A 20,910-nucleotide genomic window follows, 5' to 3' on the forward strand; every position below is an offset into this window, starting at 1 on the left:
AGATAAGTTAGTAATAAAGTACACATCAAAACAAATAACCGTTCATGAACAAAAACAAATGAAAAACAGCAACAACTTGAACAAAAGAATTTTAATAAATGATTGAAAAAAAGAATTATTAAAATATTATATTTAATAAAATAATTAACCCCGAAAGGGACAAAACGGATATGAAGAATGTATCAATGAATAAGAGAACAAATTTAATTATTGATAATAATTTAGAAATTAAAAAAATGTAAACATCAAAAAATTAAATAAATAAATTTGAAAAATAAATACGGCCATTAGGAAGGGCGCAGGAAATGCCACCGAATCAGGTAGGCCGTCCCAAACAAGAGAGGCCAGAGCAAGTCTTCCGTCTTCTGCGGGCCATGTGGCTCCCGGGGTTTTGAAATCGTTCATAGGTTATTCTAAAAAAAGAAGCCAATGAAGTTATCAGTTAATACAAAATAGTTATTTAATGTGTGTGATTGTGTAATTGTGGCTCTGTGACAGACTAGCGTCCAGGGTGTCCTTAGCCTTTGCCCACAAGTGGTTGGATAGGCTCCGGCAGCCCGTAACCCCGAAAGGGACAAAACGGATATGAAGAATGTATCAATGAATAAGAGAACGAATTTTATTGCTGACAAAAAGTTAGAAATTAAAAAAATGTAAACATGGAAACATCAAAAATAAAATAAATAAATAAAAACAAATTGCTTAAGAGTGGCGCAGAAAATGCCATAAAATTACGTATGTTGCCCCACGCAGAAGAGGCCAGATCATCTTCCGGCCTCGGTGGGCGGATCCCAACCTAGAGACAAAATAAAAGCAATCAGGCATCATTTTTAATAGCAGAAGATGACTGACCACTGCTAGACCCTTACGTCTGCCGGCTCTCTCTCGGCTCTCGGCCGGTGTTCTTCCCTTCCCGGAACGATCAAAAGGTAAATCAGAGCGGAGAAATGTGGAAAGTCCAGTATCAAGATTTTTTGAAAGTTTTTAATAAAATTTGAAAAAATAAATAAATAACTATGTGCATTTTTTATGGCACCTGCCGGTACCATCTGATAAAAAGAAATGTTGCCATGACGGCGGCCCCCGCCAGACAGGAGAATAACAATCCCCTGGTCCCCGTGGCTGGTCTAGCCGGACGGATGGGATTCTAGAGACAAAAAAAAGCAATCGGGCATCAATTTTAATAGCAGAAGAGGACTGACCACTGCTAGACCCTTACGTCTGCCGGCTCTCTCTCGGCCGGTGTTCTTCCCTTCCCGGAACGACAGGTGACTCATATTGGAGTCTAAACAAGTAGGGAGGACAGAAACAAACTTTCTGTGTGACGCAATCACTGTCTAGGAGGAATGGATTAAAAAAAACGATGGATGTTTCTCTGGATACAATTTGACGGATATTCCGGAATTTCCCTCCACTCTTCAAAAGGTCTTCCCTATTCTTGGAAAGTGTTACGATATCAGACTCAACTAATCTGGAAAGAAACTGTTGTCCTTCTGACCGCGGACAAACACACACATTTGAGAAAGAAAGTAGAACAAATGATTAATTTTGTAAATACTCTCATTTAATGCTGAGTATTACAAATACAGTATGACACTTAACAGCAACCATTAAAAATCCAGATCATCTTGTTAACAGAGTTCAATGAGAAGAAAGTCGGGCGTGAAATCTACTTACTGGACTCTCACCCGAGAGCCGGGCCTCTCCTGTGGCCGCTCGCATACATTGCCTCCCCTGCTGTTCATTTCTGTAAGACAAAAATCTTTTTTTTTTCATACTCGGCTGGCGGATGCGAAAGTATGTTAAACGTGGTGGATTTTGAAGAAAAATGATTATTTAGACCCACATACAAGTACGGAAACAGACCATCTTCCACAACAGGAAGTGTGTGTATCTTGCTTACCCATGTCACCTATGTTATCTTTTTGAGCTATGGTCTCACTCCAACACACACCTGAGGGAAGGCAAAAAAAAAAAAAACACAGACACACATGAGACCATGCTGAAAGTTAGCTTGAGTCTTGCTAACACTAACACACTTCTGAATGCTGCATTTACCCAAAACAACATTTTTCAAACGATTGGCAAGAACAAAAATGGTGTGAGAAGAGTTTTAAGTTATGAAAATTGTTTTTCTATGTTTTAAACTTTAAACTCTCTTTTCAGTCAAACTAGTGCGAGTGACGTCTACGGCTTACCCACTCTTAGAAGTCCTCATGGGGGACTGAGGAGAATGCCGCGAAAGAACAGGAAGTAGCGAACCATCAAAATAAAAGTCTCCGCTTAAAACATTCGCATGCAAATAACTAATTAAAGATAAAAAAGCAATTTTGGTGAAATTGATAATCTCCTGAAAGGAGAAAGAAGGAAAACGAGACGAGCTGTTTCTTCATTGAGAGTATTTACTCGAATGAGTCATATTTTCAAGCACTTTAAAATATTAAACATAGCTAACAGGTGAACATGGCTAAACATTTTAACTTCTGTGTCGCTGCATTCAAAATGACAGGTGCACGCTATTCAGCCGCGTGCTTGAAAACTGAGCAAGCAAACGTATCTTTCTCCACTCAAACATGAACTAACCTAAAAAGCATTTCTGTGACGCTTTGAAGAACAAACTGACAGTTTATATTCAAGACATATTCTAAACAAATTAATAATTACCTGAAAAGAGAAAGAAGGAAAACGAGACGAGCTGTTTCCCCATTGAAAGCATTTACTCGAAAGAGTGAAACAAGCCGCGTTCGCCCCCTAGTGGTCATTCTATGCATAAACAATCAATAACTGAATAGTGGATGGAGGATTAAAGACAGAAAACATTCATAGGCAAATGGAGTGATTTTTCCCGTGATATTAACCTAATAGGTACCACAAAATTAACACAACAAATATTACATGGGCTACATTAAGGACTTTTTGATCGATGCAGTTGGACACAGTGACATGACGGAATGGTAAATAAATACTTTTCCATCCGTTTTCCTGACTGATGTGGTGAAACTGAACTATACACTTAAAAAAATTGATTCTGGCCTCCAGTAAATGCTTCAAATATCTTTTTAGTTCATATTAATTATTTTAATCACATTTTTTGGTTATACCTAATTAATTTAAGTATATCAAACATATTTCTTTTTGAAACAACGTTATTAAATTGGTAAATATAACTTAAAAAAAATTATGTTCATCCAACCAGCAATGACGTCATCTAATATGCGCATGCGCACACCATGCGCCCGCCATTTTAAGGTCAGAAGCGCGTGCTTCACTTTCACTGCAGACAGAAGAGGGAGCGGGTTGATCGAAGTTGCCTGGGTTTGGTAAGTAACGTTTTCAATTGTTTTTGTCTTTTTACTTGACTTTAATCTTTTAAAATTGTTTGACATTGGTCCAGAAAGTCACTTGCCTTAACAATGCCTCGTGGTTTTGTTTTTAGCCAGCTAATTAGTCATTTTGCATCATGCTTGATTAGCTAAGCTAGCTTGTTTTTCAGACTAGTCCGTAGAGCAGAGCCAGAGGCCTCGTTTTTGACACTATAGTGATACTTTATCACCGCAAATGTAAAGGCAGGTCTCTTATAGCAGTAGGGCGGTTGACGGGGCACAATCTGCGCCCCCCCCCCTCTTCTCGCTGGTTTCTTTAAACGAATACGCCACTGTGCGCTCGGGTGCTGCATAGTGAGGATATAATTACGCTCTCTGTAGAAAAACCCTGAAGGAAAGCAAGCGGGGGTGGGGGTGAGTTTCAGTAACTTACAGCCGCAGACGACGTGAACAGGTGTGGGATATTATTGTTGTTGATGACTGACCCATACACAGGGTCTTGGTTGTCCTGTGTTTCATTGGGAAGGACCAAGACAATCTTGAAGCGATTAGTTCAGTCCTCTTTCACTGCTTCTCGGCTGACATCCTGAGAAGAAAAAAACTGTTGTTAGAAATAATTAAGATAAGATTCCAAGAAAAACAAACGGCCAAGAGAGTAAAAAATGTTAAAAGAATACTTAATTTAGTTTCATTTAAACAATATTCAGGTGACAATGTTTTTTATTTATTTAGTGTCACACAACATTGTTCACAGGGCTGACCCTGAGACAAAGACATGTTTGGGGGCCATGCACGCCAAGAGTCAACACCCACAACCATGGCCTGGGCACATAGTGGTGCAGAGCCCTCCAGTCACCAGGCTGGAGCTGTCAATGGGACAGCAACTGTGATGGTAAACCAGAACTATTCCCAGTGTGAAAGGTCCCGATGGGAGGAAAAACACTGGAGCCAAAAAAAAAAAAAAACTGAGGGATCAAATCAGGGGAAAAAAGGTATAACTGAAATAAAATTATGCTCCTAAAATAACAGTAATAATTCATCAACAGCTAAAGATAAATTAAAAAGGGTAAGAGAATAAAATGCATAAGAAATCAGTTAAAAACCTAATAGAAAAAATATGCACCTATTTTCTCTTTAAAAAAATCACGTGTAAAGAATATTTTACCTTCAATAAAATATCACAAGTAAAAACCATATTACAAGGCTAGTCAATCATTGAAATATGGTCATGATGATCATAAGATACGTCATACTCTTTGATCATCTTCACTTCTCCACATCCATCTCATGTTGTGGCACCTGAAACATACCAATTAAAAATTAAAAATGAAACCAAACGACCACCCAACCAAATCTTGTGACAAATTGAACCTAATCATTTGGTCTTACGTTGTCAGCTGGGGGTGGGGGTCCAGATTAGCAGTCAGAATGTGCCATGCTCTTGAAAAAACATAAAGGTTGTTTTTCAACTCCTTATTAACTCATGGATGTAGATTGATATTTATTTATTTTTTATTACATATATTACAAATGATGTGAACAGTTTTTTGTAATATTACCTGTATGGCCAGGTGTCCTGTAGTTGTCCAAAGTAGTTGCTTATGGGCATTCAAAGTCTGATGCTCCTTCGGTTCTGACTTCCTGTTAGACTCTAAAAGGAGAACAGAAATATTACAAGCGGCAAAGACTCTTAACATGCATATGATTACTATGGCGCCATGGTCAAAAAACCGAAAGTTACTTGAGCGACGCTGACCCGCCCGCACAGTCCGCAGACGTCTGGGGTTTACCGTGTCAGCTCGGTGTTGCATTTGAAACGGGTTATTCAGTAAAAATGTTTTCATTTTGCAGGAAATACGAAGATGACAGCGATGAAGAGGAAGCTGCAAAGAGAAGACAGGTTTGACTTGAAGTGTTTGGATTCAGGAGTTAAAGAGAGTAAAGAGGTAAATAAATATTTCTCTGCGCCTCCTTCGCAGAGAGCGGCTTCTCCCAGCTACATCCAGGAGCAGCGGGAGCTGAAGGCCAGGTGAGCTGAAAGCTTCTACAGGCGTCCAGCGCTCCTGCTCACTCTTTATTGACAGAAGTCGACGCTGCTGACAAGGAGGATGAAGACGCAGGAGGAGAAGGTCGGATGGGAAGCCCCGTCTGTGAACGTCTCCCTGTGGCTGAAACAAAACCAAGCTGCGTTTGTTTCAGGATGAAGAGGAGGCGGACTTTGTGGATTGGCTTAAAGGCCAGGCGGAGCTGGAGGGGGGAGAGGAGGTGAAGGACATGGTGAGTTTGATCAGGATGAAGAAACGTGTGGAGGACTCTGACTATCCAGCTCATGTTTGTGCTTTTTCTGTGGAGACAGAAGTACTTAAGAGACTACTGGAACAACCCGCAGCTGGAGGAGAAGGAGCGCTTCCTCAGAGACTATGTGCTTAACAAGGGCTACCTGAACGAAGAGGATGATGATGAAGAGCGGTGTGTTCCACAGAAGAGCTCCTCTGTTTCGTTTTAGTTGGAGAAATGTCAGAACTTTTGGATTTATTCCTTTTTTTTAAATGATGTAATCTGGATGCCTTCAGGATCCCGACCTACGATGAGGTGGTTCAGGAGGACGTGGATGACTCTGAGGAGGAGGGCGAGTCTTTTCTGGAACGCCAGGAAGACTTTGAGAGAAGCTACAACTTCCGCTTCGAAGAGCCCAACTCGGAACGCGTGAAGACCTATCCTCGGAACATCGCCACGGCCGTGCACTCCAAGGACGACTCCAGGAAGCGCAAGAGAGAGGAAGTGAAAGAGAGGAAGCAAAAGGTTCGGAAGCGAGTCGATGGGAGTCTTTTCCAGAGTTGAAACCAAACCTCCTGGCTGATGGTGATGGTTGCAGGAGAAGGAGCAGAAGCGCGAGCAGCTGAAGCAGCTGAAGAGGAACGAGATCATGGAGAAGCTGAAGCAGCTGCAGGAGCTGACGGGAAATGAGCAGCTGGCTTTCAGCCAGGAGGACCTGGAGGGAGACTTTGATCCGAAGCATCACGATCGGCTCATGCAGGTGAGCGGATGAATCGATTGGAACCCCAATCCCTCTGTTAGCCTTTCAGTTACTGTAGAGTCTATTTGCAGAAATTCTTTGGCGATGAATACTACGGCGAGGAGGAAGAAGAGAAGCCGCAGTTTGAGGATGATGATGAAATGGAAGGTAAACCAATACAAGATCAGCATGCTGGAATTAGAGGTTCCTGCTGTGCTTGTGTGTGTCTTTCCATAGTTTTACTGCTGTTTTACAGTCAAATGTGTCTGATTTATTGTAGTTTGTGATTCAGATTAAAGAAAATCGATGTTTCTCACGTAAAACAAAACAAAAATCAATTCTAAATCGGATTCATGTTTTGTTTTTACCTCAGATCGCTGGAATTGGGACACTTGGACTGGAGAAGACCAAGAGGAGGACTATGCAGAGGAAGACTACAACGGGGAGGCGTCTGGACCTCACTGTGATGACGAAGACTTCATTGTGAGTCAGCCTTTCTCATCAATGCAGAGCTGGGCTGGCAGTGGTGTTTCATGCACCCCAGCCAACACTCTGCATCCAAGAAGATTAAGAAGAAGGAGAGGAAGATGAAGATGGAGGATCTGCCAGCTTTGTGTGGATCTTCCCCCTTCTTCAGGAGGGGCTTTGATGGTCCTCACAGCCCTTTCTGCTTCCCCGTTGCTTTGAGGGTAGTGGGCACTCAAGGTCACATGGCTGAAATCATAATCCTTTGCAAACACTGCAAACTCAGCTTCTGAAAACTTAAAATTATTATTAAAACTATTATCAAAATCATTAAAATAATTATTAAAAATGACACTCGTATTAAATAAATACATATTAATATTAAGCTGCCAAATTGCAAAAACATGTGATCAACTGCAAACATGTGATCAACTATAAAAAAAAATCCCTGATGGCTTTTCCCATCAGGGGTCGCCACAGTGAACATGGTAAACTTGGCAATGTTTTACGCCGGATGCCCTTCCTGACGCAACCTTCTCAAAGCAACTGGGCTTGGGACCGGCACAGACGTAGAGAAGGGAACAGGGAGCAGCCCGGATTCGAACCCTGGTTTCACGTATGGAAGGTGCCGCAAACCAGCACAAGCAAAAGCACCTCCCGCAAAATGTTCTCTGCTAAATGTGTAGCATAATTCATTTAGAAATGTCTAATTTGACAATTAAAATGGATTATTAGAAATGTTTTTTAATTTTCAGGCAGTCTACTTACTGAAGAGAGAGCTGTGAAGCCACTTGTGGCTCTTCCAGGCGCCTGGAGGTTGATGGTTGTGAAGCCACTTGTGGCTCTTCCAGGCGCCTGGAGTCTGATGACTGGGAGGCGCTTGATGGGGGGCTTGATGTTAGTGAGGAGCAGCTGCCTGTGTTTGATTCTGAAAGACAAAAATCTAGATGTCATTTTTTCATACTCTGGCAAGGATGGTGGATGCGAAAGTATTATAACAATCCAGCACAAGCAAAAGCACCTCCCGCAAAATGTTCTCTACTAAATGTGTAGCATAATTCATTTAGAAATGTTTAATTTGACAATTAAAATGGATTATTAGAAATGCTTTTTAATTTTCAGGCAGTCTACTTACTGAACAGAGAGCTGGGACGCCACTTGTGGCTCTTCCAGGCGCCTGGGATTTGATGTTTGTGGAGCCACTTGTGGCTCCTCCAGGCGCCTGGGATTTGATGTTTGTGGAGCCACTTGTGGCTCCTCCAGGCGCCTGGGATTTGATGTTTGTGGAGCCACTTGTGGCTCCTCCAGGCGCCTGGGATTTGATGTTTGTGGAGCCACTTGTGGCTCCTCCAGGCGCCTGGGATTTGATGTTTGTGGAGCCACTTGTGGCTCCTCCAGGCGCCTGGGATTTGATGTTTGTGGAGCCACTTGTGGCTCCTCCAGGCGCCTGGGATTTGATGTTTGTGGAGCCACTTGTGGCTCCTCCAGGCGCCTGGGATTTGATGTTTGTGGAGCCACTTGTGGCTCCTCCAGGCGCCTGGGATTTGATGTTTGTGGAGCCACTTGTGGCTCCTCCAGGCGCCTGGGATTTGATGTTTGTGGAGCCACTTGTGGCTCCTCCAGGCGCCTGGGATTTGATGTTTGTGGAGCCACTTGTGGCTCCTCCAGGCGCCTGGAGTTTGATGTTTGTGGAGCCACTTGTGGCTCCTCCGGGCGCCTGGAGTCTGATGACTGGGAGGCCAGGCTTGATGGGGGGCTTGATGTTAGTGAGGAGTCCCCACAGCTGCCTGTGTTTGATTCTGAAAGACAAAAATCTAGATGTCATTTTTTCATACTCTGGCAAGGATGGTGGATGCAAAAGTATTATAACAATCCGGCCTAACCAACACTTGAGCGGGGAAGCAACAGCTGAGCTGCTCATGAAGAGCCTTCTTTGGAGAGCTAATTGTGCCCCATACACTGCACAATCCCGGTCAGTCTCAGGCAGGATTGATCAGAAAGAGAGACAATATCTCCTTTAGAGCAAAAAGCTTATTTAGTTTATTTATTAAGTTTCTCAAACAGCCAAAACAGCATGGAGGTTAGTTCAACTTCCAGCCTTCTAAACTCAAGGTTTCACCCCAAAACTCTTCACTTCCCATGAGCCTTAGGCGCTGGAGGCGGGGATAACCCCCTGGTCGCTACACTGCCCCCACCTAAGAGGGTTAAGTGTCCCTACAACCCTCACATAACTGCAGAACAGCCCCATCAGCGTGTTACCTTTCAGCTTCAGGCTTCAAACCGCTGTTATTTCCGGTCCGGTCCCGGTCAGGACGCAAACGGTAACTAATGAAGCGGGACACCGTTGCTCTGGAACAGGCTAGAAGCCGTTTATTTCTTTGCTTGGATCAAACTGTTAGTAAAGCACAATGTCTGCAAACATTTCCTCGTTCAAAACTCAGAGAGAGCACATAAGCTGGCAGAGCAGCCCCCCTTTTTCCTCTCCTGCGCATCCCCTCTCCTGCCTCATCCTGGAGCAACCAAGCACCCAAGGCAACGCCTCCTTCCATCACTGTGTTGCCTCCATGACAACCGCATTGATTCACAAAATAGAAACACAACAAAAAGGGGAGGGTTTCGCCATGCTAAACGTTTGCCGTTTGGACCAACACGCATCTTCTAAATGTGCTTTTATTACTGTTATGATTATTATTAAGGGCCTGCTCGCTCATAATTTTTTTAATCCGCGCGGTCAGTGCTCAGGTCCGCGGAAGGCGGAAATGCTGCTACGTTACGTAGTCCTCAGAACGTCTATGTTTGATAGTTTCAGCATTGTAAAGTATAAATGCAAAAATCGGATACGGGTCACTTTTAAAAGATAATGTAAGCGGGTCGTCAAAAAAATTGGATATTGTCAGAAAATCGAATTTGGGCATCAAGACCTGCAGTGTAAATGCAGCCCTAGTCTCGCGGCTTTTCCTCCCGGCTCCTGCCACGCCCACTGTTCACCGTAATCAACAGAGCAATTTAGCATCTAATAGAACATCAACAAAGCAACAGAACACGGGGATACTACAATATGTTACCATGGGAACTTGCATAACCTGCTTTCTGGAATACCCCCCAGGCCAAATTCAGGCACTTTTTTCTTATTGTTTTTTTAAGGTACCCATTCTATCGTCCAATCAGAAACAGACCATAATCTTCCACAACAAGAAGTGTCTTACCCATGTCACCTGTCTCACCCAGCTACGACAGTTTTGATCCGTTTAGAATTGTTAATGTAATTGCTAAGGACTTTTTTGATCGATGCAGTTGGACACAGTGACATGACGGACTATTAAATACTTTTCCATCCGTTTTCCTGACTGTTGTGGGGCAGCTGAAGATACGTGTCATCATGAGGTTGTCTTTCCTCCAGTTTATTTAATGTCCTTTCTAGATTCATTGTTAACTTTTATTTTATTCTAGGCTTTGCTTTCAACTGACCAGAACACTCATCCTTTACTGTAGTGGTCACTGCTTTGTACTTTTGAAGCAGCATCGCTGATGTGGTTTGTTCAGTGGATGCAGATTTTCCTGTAATGCGTCCTCTGGCTCACCATGACAACATGACCTGATATGAATACAGATGCCTTATAGAGACAACCATAAAACATCACTGCTCACCCCATCCTCAGCAAACAAAAAGCCAGCTTCATATGACCTTTGCTCAGGTTGACTTTTATTGGGGACCGGCCTAATTTGGGAGGAACAGTTTGCTCACCAGAGTTTTCAAGCTGAAAAAGAAGTACATGTATTTTAATTAGTTTGTAACAAAACACAGAAAAACACGAGTGGGAAGAGACATGGGCAAGTTACAATACTATGGTCTGTTTAGATAAGAGCTATATTCTCTTTATTTTTACAGTTTCAAAAAAAAAATCTTATTTTGTTTGTCACTAAAACAAAATATGGAATTTGGAACATCAAGTTAAAGTAATAAGGAAAACTGCTGTTTGTTGAGAAAAAATTTATAGACCAACTGTTAACTATGTAATTATTAGTACTAGATTTTAGATTAAAAAAAATTGAGAAATCACTTTGTAAAAGTATTCTTTACTGGGAGAGTTCATTACCATTTAGTGTAAACTGGTAAATAATGGATCTGAAGGATGGGATTGTGCAACAACTGTCACTGAGCAGCAGTTATTACTAATAACTGTGTTACGGCTGTGGCTGTTTTTGGTGTAGTTTGTTCTCTTTGTTCTGTGGTTTGTGTATTTAAATTCAGAGTGGGACTTCTGTGGGTTTTTTGGGTTTGTATGTCTGATTATTTTCAGGTGTGCTGGGAAGGGCGTGGCCTCCCATTGGACCAGAGCTGGTGGAGGCAGCCTTAAAAGCACCATTTGGACCTCCAGCCTGTGAGAAGGGAGCCTTGCTGCAACAGTCTCCACTGCAGCTTGGCCCTCTTCTCCATTTTGTTTTTGATCTCACCACCTGTTTAGTTGTGTTGCACTTTAGTGTTTTGTATTATTTCTTCTGTGTAGTTTATGGTGTTGTGCCCACTCTGTTTAGTCCTTTGCTTTATAATTTTGTTGAAGTGAAGCTGTAGGGGTGAACTGCCATTTTCTTTAGTACATGTTTTCTCCTGTTTTTGTTAGTCTAGGGAGGTTAGTGTTTGTCATTGAGTTCCCTTTTTCTTTCATTTACAGGTAAGATTACATGTTTCAGTTAGGTGGGGTTTTGTTTGTTATTTTGGCCTTGGTTCACCCTGAAGCCTTTTTGCTTTACTTGTAGTTGTTGGTGGTTGTTTATTTGTAAATAAATTTGTGTCATTTTTGTATATTGACATTCGTCTGGTGTTTTAGTTAAATTATCAGCCAAATCTGAACTTTTTGTGTTATGCCCCCCTAGGGGGCGTAACACTATGTTTTCAATTTCATAATAAGAATAAAGTGTCTAACAGAACATAAACTAATTTTTTCTACTTCTTGAAACATCGGTGTAACCTTTTTCTCTTGAAGCTACAGAAATATCATTGAAGTATTGATTTATAAACAGCTGCCTGTGACTGAGAAACAAAGGAGCGCTTTGGATAACTCCTGGGAGTTTTTCTGCTCTCAGAGATAATTGTAAAAAGGGCTTGATTCCAACAGATTATTTATTGTTGTCAGTCCATAATGAAACCGAGCCAGAAGAAACTTGCCAGAACAGCCCACACTTAGCCTGAACTGCCATGACGTCATGTGGTCTCACATTTGGCACAGTCCCACCCACTCAGGTCTTCCCACATGCAGCAGAAATGCAGCACTGACCAGATACTGTGTTTGTTTGAGTTTATGGAACGCTGTTGACATTTTTACTCACAGACCAAGTAGAGAATCAATGACATTTGATCAGTGAATTCCAACAAACCGACCACAACACTGACTGTTTTTTTTTTAAAGAAACCACTGAACATTTAGTTTAAAATAGTTATTGTTTTTATTGTAAATATGCTTGTTTTTATTGTCTAATAAAAAAACACATTTTGACAGACATTAATCATAAATAACATATTCAAACTAAATCTACACTTTATCCATTTTTTTTAACATCTTTAAATTGTGATTTTTGCATCAGGGAATCTAACATTTATTAATTTCTTAAGTTCTAATATGTTAAATCTATCAAAAATGAAATCAGACAAAACAACTAATTGAAAAAATTAAAGGTATTAATATCAGAAGAACTTTTCTCTGTCAATCAAATAAAAATAATTCTGTGATTCGTGCGCCCTCTGCAGGACATTTACTGCAATTGCTTCCTTTAGCGGAAACCACGTGATTAGGGTCCCACACATGCTTCCTTTGGCAGCTGGCATGGTTTCTACTCGCTAATGTCTGTTTATTTTTCTCAATAATTATCCTTTTTCCATTTTTAAAATGTCAGGCAAACGGGAACTAAAAATTAACACAAAGTTTGCTCAGAAATATGACAAATACCGACAGAAAGAAGAGCTGCAGAAACGTAAGTGTCTACCAGCTAGCTAACATGCTAACGACCCAGCGATGAGAAGTAGCTTTAAGTTGTTTTTCAGGCTGCTGCCGCTTAAGAGACATCTTTTTGTTTTGTATTTTACAGTTAAGGCCCGATTTTGGGACAGAAACAACGGGAGAGACTCGGACTCTTCGGGGTCCAGCTCAGACGACAGTGAAGTGGTTAGCACATGAGGTCTTCTAGACTAGCTGAGTTAAAACGCACTGACTGAGCTAAAGTTGTGTCCCGCAGGAGCTGGATCCCACCGTCGAGAGGGACTTCTACAGGATCCTGTCGCTGCTGAAGAAAAAAGACCCGAAGATCTACGAGAAAGACGCCAAGTTCTACTCTGAAAGTGGTTGTTTACATGTTTGCAGCAGCTAGCTTCTCGTGGCTTTTCTGCCCCTTCGTGAAACGTTTGTTCCTCTTTATTCAGACACTTCTCACAGCGATGAGAAGCCTTCAACCTCGAAGAAAGCTGCAGTGAAACCCATGTTCCTCAAGGACTATGAGCGGGCAGTCATCCTGGAGAAGGAGGGGTGAGGTCCTGTTCAAGAAACAGCATCTTTTCATTAAAATAACACAACAGAAACCTTTAGTCTGATTGTAAACATGAAGTACTGCACACAACTCTGCAGTGTTGGGATTTTAATAGTGAAACGTAAATAATGTTTCTATACACAAAATTAAATGTAAATGGTAAATGTCGTATACTTGTACAGCGCTTTTCTACCTTCCTCGAAGGCCTAAAGCGCTTTACAGTCACACACACATTCACACACTGGTGGCGGCTCCGCTGGCGAACACTGGCGCCAACCTTCCACCAGAGGCAAGGTGGGGTTCAGTGTTTTGCCCAAGGACAGGCAAGGTGGGAATTGAACCTGCAATCTTCCGCCCTACCCCTGCATCACTTTGTAAATGTATTCTTTACTGGGAGAGTTCATTACCATTTAGTGTAAACTGGTAAATAAAGGATCTGAAGGATGGGATTGTGCAACAACTGTCACTGAGCAGCAGTTAATAACAGACCATCTTCCACAACAGGAAGTGTGTGTATCTTGTAGGGAAGGCAAAAAAAAAAAAACACCCACAGACACACATGAGACCATGCTGCAAGTTAGCTTAAGTCTTGCTAACACTAACACACTTCTGAATGCTGCATTTACCCTTAACAACATTTTTCACACAATTGGCAAAAACAAAAAAGGTGTGAGAAGAGTTTTAAGTTATGAACATTGTTTTTCTATGTTTTAAACTTTAAACTCTCTTTTCAGTCAAACTAGTGCGAGTAACGTCTACGGCTTACCTACTCTCTGAAGTTCTCATGGGGGACTGAGGAGAATGCCGCGAAAGAACAGGAAGTAAGCGAACCATCAAAATAAAAGTCTCCGCTTAAAACATTCGCATGCAAATAACAAATTAAAGATAAAAAAGCAATTTTGGTGAAATCAACACAACAAACATCACATGGCCTACACTAAGGACTTTTTGATCGATGCAGTTGGACACAGTGACATGACGGAATGTTAAATAAATACTTATCCATTTTTTTCCTGACTGTTGTGGTGAAGCTGAACTGTACACTAAAAAAAAGTGATTCTGGCCTCTAGTAAATGCTTCAAATATCTTTTTAGTTCATTTTAATTATTTTAATCACATTTTTTGGTTATGCCTAATTATTTTAAGTAAGTCAAACATATTTTTTATTTTTGAAACTGTGGAATGACGAGTGGCAATAGTTCGGTGGTTAGCAGCAGACACTTTTTATTAACACTCTCCAGGCACGCACATCCAACTCGACTCCCCTAGATCGCACTGTCGTAAATCGCACTGTCGCACAGTGTCGTGAACAAGCAATTCTGAGCTGCATCATTCATTACATGACAGAAACAACGTTTATTAAATTGGTAAATATAACTTAAAAAAATTATGTTCATCCAACTTTCAATGACGTCATCTAAGTTGCGCATGCGCACACCATGCACCCGCCATTTTAAGATCAGAAGCGCGTGCCTTAGTATCACTGCAGACAGAAGAGGGAGCGGGTTGATCGAAGTTGCCTGGGTTTGGTAGGTAACGTTTTCAACCCTTTTTTTTTTTGTCTTTTTACTTGACTTCAATCTTTTAAAATTGTTTGACATTGGTCCACAAAGTTACTTGCCTTAGCAATGCCTCATGGTTTTGTTTTAGCCAGCAAATTAGTCATTTTGCATCATGCTTGAGTATAGCTAAGCTAGCTTGTTTTTCAGACTAATCCGTAGAGCAGAGCTAGATGCCGCGTTTTTGACACTATAGTGATACTTTATCACCGCAAATGTAAAGGCAGGTCTCTTATAGCAGTAGGGCGGTTGACCGGGGCACAATCTGCCCCCCCCCTCCCCTGATATAATTACGCTCTCTGTAGAAAAACGCTGGGTCTTGGTTGTCCTGTGTTTCATTGGGAAGGACCAAGACAATCTTGAAGCGATTAGTTCAGTCCTCTTTCACTGCATCTCGGCTGACATCCTGAGAAGAAAAAAACTGTAATTAGAAATAATTAAGAATAGATTCCAAGAAAAACAAACGGCCAAGAGAGTAAAAAATGTTAAAAGTATACTTAATTTAGTTTCATTTAAACAATATTCATATGACAATGTTTTTTTTTTTCATGTCACACAACATTGTTCACAGGGGCTGACCCTGAGACAAAAACTTGTTTGGGGGCCATGCACGCCAAGAGTCAACACCCACAACCGTGGCCTGGGCACATAGTGGTGCAGAGCCCTCCAGTCACCAGGCTGGAGCTGTCAATGGGACAGCAACTGTGATGGTAAACCAGAACTATTCCCAGTGTGAAAGGAAAAACACTGGAGCCAAAAAAAAAACGAAAAAAAAAACTGAGGGATCAAATCAGGGGGTAAAAAAGGTATAACTGAAATAGAATTATGCTCCTAAAATAACAGTAATAATTCATCAACAGCTAAAGATAATTTAAAAAGGGTAAGAGAATAAAATGCATAAGAAATCAGTTAAAAACTTAATAGAAAAAATATGCACCTATTTTCTCTTTAAAAAAATTACGTGTAAAGAATATTTTACCTTCAATAAAATATCACAAGTAAAAACCATATTACAAGGCTAGTCAATCATTGAAATATGGTCATGATGATCATAAGATACCTCATACTCTTTGATCATCTTCACTTCTCCACGTCCATCTCGTGTTGTGGCACCTGAAACATACCAATTAAAAATTAAAAATGAAACCAAACGACCACCCAACCAAATCTTGTGACAAATTGAACCTAATCATTTGGTCTTACGTTGTCAGCTGGGGGTGGGGGTCCAGATTAGCAGTCAGAATGTGCCATGCTCTTGAAAAACAAAGGTTGTTTTTCAACTCCTTATTAACTCATGGATGTAGATTGATATTTATTTATTTTTTATTACATATATTACAAATGATGTGAACAGTTTTTTGTAATATTACCTGTATGGCCAGGTGTCCTGTAGTTGTACAAAGTAGTTGCTTATGGGCATTCAAAGTCTGATGCGCCTTCGGTTCTGACTTCCTGTTAGACTCTAAAAGGAGAACAGAAATATGACAAGCGGCAAAGACTCTCTTAACATGCATATTACTATTGCGCCATGGTCAAAAAACCGAAAGTTACTTGAGCGACGCTGACCCTAACTAACAAATTTATTTGAGAAATTTTAAATAATTCATATTATCCTTCCCCGTTAAAAAGAAAATGTATTTTGCAGAATTACAGCACCACAGAAGCTAGAAGGATACGAACATTCTGTCATATCCTATCCCTCACAAAGCTAAAGAAGTGACCTTTAAAATATTGAATGATATTTACCCTTCCAATCATTTTCTACATACCCGCTTTAACTGGTATAGAGATCTTTGTGTCTTTTGTGGAATTAATGTAGAAACTGTGGAACATATTTTCTTTGAATGTTTGCATGAAAAAAAACCTTTTGGTCTTTCTTTGATAATTGACTCAAATAAAAATAAAAAATCATCATTAACCCTTTAAATTGGATTACAATTAAAATTCGATAACAATTTATTGAGAAAAATGTGGATTTTCTGGTTAATGTACTCATTATAATTTCTAAACATTTTATACATACTTGTACATTCTTAAAGGTGAAACATCACATTAATGCATTATTGGACCGTCTCAAATTATTCTTTAAATCTATACATAACATGAATCATAAGAATGGCCAAACATTGTGCAATTTATTTGATCTATTTAAGCTTGTGTAATAATAGCCACTTATTTTTACTTATATTTTTTTATTTATTATTTTTTTTGTATATTTGTTTTCGTGTCTACCTTTATCTTATCATTTTGTTGTTGTCATTGAAAGACACGCCGTGATTGTTTATTGAATTTTTGCTTCAACAATAAAAAAAATACTCCTTAGTTAACAAAGTCACTGCACACAAGTAACAACTGTAGAACATTAACAGTTTGAACCGTTAGGAACCTTAGATCTCGTGCACGCGCGCACGCTCACACACACATACACACACACAGTTTAGTTTACTCACGGTACGGAACCCCAAAATCAAAAAAAGAAAAAACGTTGCAGGCCTGTTGTTTCTTTTGCAAAACATTGAGTGCGTTGAAATAATCCAGTCGGATCATCCAGGGAGAACAGAAAAAGCGACTACTTCGCCTCAATGTCATCCATCGTGATGCACACTAGGCTAGCTTACGGTGGCCCTGAAGTGCAAATCACATCAACCAATCACTCAACACAAAAGCATTCATTTAAAAAAAGAAAAACAAAATAAACATTGTAGAAATCAACACAAAAGTTTCAGAAACCAAAATGTAAAAAAAAAAAAAAACACAATTCCAGGCAGAAACAATAAAACATATTGAGAAGAAAATGTTTCAGACAAAAAAAAGTAGTTTCCAGAATTCATAAATAAAATGTTTAATTAAGAAACCCAAAAAGATGAGCACTATCACAGATTGGATGATGACGTTTGCACACCTTTCAACAGGAAGTTATCTGGCATGGCAATATCTTTTGTCAGAAGGTACATTTTACAGCTTCGGGCCACGGTCACTGCAAAAGTTCAGTGATTAGTAAAGCTTTCCCTCTTTTTCAAAAGTCATCATCCAATCAATGATGTCAATATTTCATTTCATTTTTTGTTAGTTGGTTTGGGTTTCTGGAAAAGACTGCAAATGTTTTAATTGTTTGTTTGTTTTAATTTCTGAAAGGTCATGTTTTTGTATTATTTGCTGCAGTCTCTCTGAGGTCCACTGGCCGGTGTGTTTAGCGCTTTGTGATGAGGTGTGAAGAATCCCTGATGGCGTTCTGCTCTGAATGCACACCTTTGAGGAGTGGTGTTATGGATGGAGATGATTTCCTCCACCACACACCTCACCATCACACATAGAGCTGGTTAGGATGCTTGTCTGTATGTGGTGAGAGCTGGAGGAGGCAGATACAGCTGCTGCTGCAACGTCTTAACAGAGTTTCAGTGATGTTCACTCCCTCCGTGAAGCTCCTCAGCAGCCTTGTGGATGTAAAGAGGAGCAGGGTTGTTTTCCCAGCTCCTTAATGCCTAAATACTAAATGGTGTCTTTACAACAATCAATTTATTATTTGTATAGCACTTATAAAAGCAGAGGCAACCAAAGGACTTAACATAAAATCAGAAACAATATGATACAATAAAGAAACAACAGTAATAAGAATAATAAAATTAAGAAGCTGGCGCCCTAAATCCGCTCACTGGAGTTTAAAGGCTGAGTAAACCGATGAGTTTCTAAAAGTGTCTGTCAGTCAGTCCAGTTTTTCTCAGTCGACCGGATGGTCGTCGTCGCTCATGCAGCTTGTCCCAGTTCTGTGATGAAGGAGGCGGTTGTTATTCTTCAAGGTGAACAGAGGTCAATGCACAGTTCTGAGAATGATGAACCGGGTGGGTTTATCTGTCAGATTGCGATGATGGGAGTGATGAGGCCTCCTGCCCTCTCATCACCTGCAGCTCTGCATCCTTCCAGTGCAACAACAGCATCTGCATCCCTCGCCAGTCTGCCTGCGACGGTTACAACGACTGCCTTGATGGCTCAGACGAGTGGCCCCAGAGCTGCCACGCCGAAGCCCCCGTGACGCTCGCCTCTCATCAGTGCCACTCGATGGAGTTCCACTGTGGCAGCGGAGAGTACATCCACGGCAGCTGGAAGTGTGATGGAGATGCTGACTGCTTGGATGGATCTGATGAAGCTGGCTGCAGTGAGTTTGTGGTTCCAAACGTCATGTCCTGCATTTCTTCACTGCCCCATTACTTACTACAGTCGCTTTGCCCTTAGCTCGCTCCACCTGCTGTCCAGATGAGTTTGAATGTGGCGACGGAACCTGCATCCACGGCAGTCGCCAGTGCAACCAGCAGTACGACTGCAGAGACACGACTGACGAATCCGGCTGTGTCAACGGTAAGAGGACCCTCCCACGCTCCATAGTCCCACTGAAAAGCTGTACCTTTTTCACTCATCATTTCATTTGGCTTGCACAGTGACCCGCTGTGAGGGCCCGGACAAGTTCAAGTGCCGCAGTGGGGAGTGCATAACCATGGAGAGAGTGTGTGACAGCAAACGGGACTGCAGGGATTGGTCAGATGAGCCTCTTCGGGAATGTGGTGGGTGCAGCTTTTCACAACTTTCTGGTTAATTACTAGTTTATGCATTTACCTCGGGTCCTGCGTGTCCTTAGAGTTGTAATTATATCCCCATAAAAAGGCCTCTTCTTTTTCTTTGCAGGCTCCAACGAATGTCTTTACAACAATGGCGGCTGCTCTCACATTTGCAATGACCTGAAAATCGGCCATGAGTGCCTGTGTCCGACTGGATATAGCCTCAGAGACAAAAGACGGTGCGAAGGTGAGCCCATGCCCTGACGTCTGCTTTATGTCGTCATTTTAAAATGAACTTTACTCCTTTTTGAAATAATGTACAAATCTTTAGTTACTCTGCTGTTAACCGTCAATCCCTCAGTGTTCTTTCTCATTAACAGTTAACTCACAACTAAGCTGAAGTGACAAGAAATACATTTTTAAAAACGTCTCCCTTCATCAGATATTGATGAGTGCGCCAGTCCAGACACCTGCAGCCAGACCTGCATTAACACGATGGGCAGCTACAAATGTGAATGTGAGGAGGGTTACCAGGTTGACCCAGTAACCAAAGCGTGCAAATCTATTGGTAAGCATCCGGACTCTGCCCTTTTATTCTGCCAACTTTAACAGAAAAATATCAAGTAAATTGCTTTTACACAGAAATGGAGAAAGAGTCAGGGATGTTATTAGTGTGAGAAAAATGTGTTATAATTCACACGTTTGTGCCTGATCTAATCTACTTTTGGCACTTTTAAAGTTCAATTTTGGCCCTGGTCGACAAACACAGCAAGTCCGTTTGATACAAAAGGATCCATTTGATTGATTTGTAGTCAATATCAATAAACACTGTTTGCTCCACTGAAAGTTACTTATTGACCGTAGCAGGTGAATTAGTCCCTTTTTTGGTTCTATATTATGTCAATGATCACTACAGATGAGGATCAACATCTTATATTTTAGTGTTGTTGTTTTTTTTAATAAACCCCTTGAAGTTAGTTAGCATAGTCTGCTACAACAGATGTGTTATTCACATTTTCCACATTTTAAGTAGCAACAAAAATATCAAATTCAGAGTTTGAGTAACTTTATCCCTCTAATGTCCAAGATGAGCACTTCTTGGAATGCTTCTCTTAAGTTATTGTCAAAGGTCAAAGTTCATATCAAAATGACTCGTGTGCTTGGTTATTCAATTCAAACAAAATCAGGAATCTGTCATTAAAACGATTAACTGTAAATGAGAACTGGAGCGAGCGAGTGTAACGTCACCCTTAGAAAGTGCGTTACTTCCGGCTCCAATGAGGTGAAGTCAATTCAGTAGCTAATTTTTTTGCAATACGGACGCCGCCATATTGGAGCCAGATTCTGTTAGTAAGCAGTGATTGGTCCTTGTCAGTCTGAGTCAACATTTCTATGGCAGCCACTCTTGCCAATCAGAGTGAGCTTTTTGGAAGTCCACACCCCTACCATTTGAAAAGAGCTACTCAAACCCTGTCAAT

At 41.0% G+C, this 20,910-nt stretch overlaps 1 protein-coding gene, 2 long non-coding RNA genes and 1 pseudogene across 17 annotated transcripts in view; 2 read left to right on the forward strand and 2 right to left on the reverse strand.

The window, feature by feature from the left end:
• LOC105353547 (protein KRI1 homolog) overlaps positions 1 to 11,739 on the forward strand; it is a 31,264-nt pseudogene extending 19,525 nt beyond the window's left edge. The window contains exons 5-13 of the transcript XR_013657607.1: positions 5,175 to 5,223; positions 5,303 to 5,352; positions 5,495 to 5,600; positions 5,680 to 5,792; positions 5,897 to 6,125; positions 6,199 to 6,360; positions 6,432 to 6,507; positions 6,713 to 7,620; positions 8,528 to 11,739. The product of XR_013657607.1 is annotated as a protein KRI1 homolog (transcript). The remainder of the gene's footprint in view (positions 1 to 5,174; positions 5,224 to 5,302; positions 5,353 to 5,494; positions 5,601 to 5,679; positions 5,793 to 5,896; positions 6,126 to 6,198; positions 6,361 to 6,431; positions 6,508 to 6,712; positions 7,621 to 8,527) is intronic.
• Positions 443 to 4,778, reverse strand: LOC144994241 (uncharacterized). 2 transcript variants are annotated; one of them, XR_013657681.1, is made up of 5 exons: positions 4,713 to 4,778; positions 4,577 to 4,622; positions 3,757 to 3,909; positions 870 to 1,954; positions 443 to 796 (listed from the first exon to the last, which is right to left on the reverse strand). It is a non-coding gene; the product is annotated as an uncharacterized LOC144994241 (long non-coding RNA). The 2 variants fall into 2 exon arrangements; XR_013657682.1 differs by having other exon boundaries at positions 4,570 to 4,622.
• An 829-nt stretch (positions 11,740 to 12,568) lies between the features above and the next one.
• The window catches only part of LOC101156979 (protein KRI1 homolog), a 95,283-nt gene continuing 86,941 nt past the window's right edge, over positions 12,569 to 20,910 (forward strand). Inside the window, exons 1-10 of one of the 13 annotated variants that reach the window (XM_078951230.1) lie at positions 12,590 to 12,774; positions 12,889 to 12,965; positions 13,036 to 13,138; positions 13,220 to 13,322; positions 14,058 to 14,852; positions 18,788 to 19,035; positions 19,113 to 19,235; positions 19,316 to 19,438; positions 19,560 to 19,679; positions 19,875 to 20,000. In XM_078951230.1, the coding sequence (XP_078807356.1) occupies positions 14,713 to 14,852; positions 18,788 to 19,035; positions 19,113 to 19,235; positions 19,316 to 19,438; positions 19,560 to 19,679; positions 19,875 to 20,000 (880 nt within the window). In that variant the 5' untranslated portion in view covers positions 12,590 to 12,774; positions 12,889 to 12,965; positions 13,036 to 13,138; positions 13,220 to 13,322; positions 14,058 to 14,712. The other 12 variants (XM_078951229.1, XM_023958000.2, XM_078951232.1 and 9 more) reach the window with 12 other exon arrangements.
• On the reverse strand, positions 16,073 to 18,793 carry LOC111947833 (uncharacterized). The gene is made up of 3 exons (XR_002873775.2): positions 17,333 to 18,793; positions 16,253 to 16,344; positions 16,073 to 16,136 (listed from the first exon to the last, which is right to left on the reverse strand). It is a non-coding gene; the product is annotated as an uncharacterized LOC111947833 (long non-coding RNA).

The sequence above is a fragment of the Oryzias latipes genome, chromosome 8 (assembly GCF_053564925.1).
Source record: "Oryzias latipes strain Hd-rR chromosome 8, Olatipes_Hd-rR_3.1".
In the NCBI taxonomy this organism is placed as follows: Eukaryota; Metazoa; Chordata; class Actinopteri; order Beloniformes; family Adrianichthyidae; genus Oryzias; species Oryzias latipes.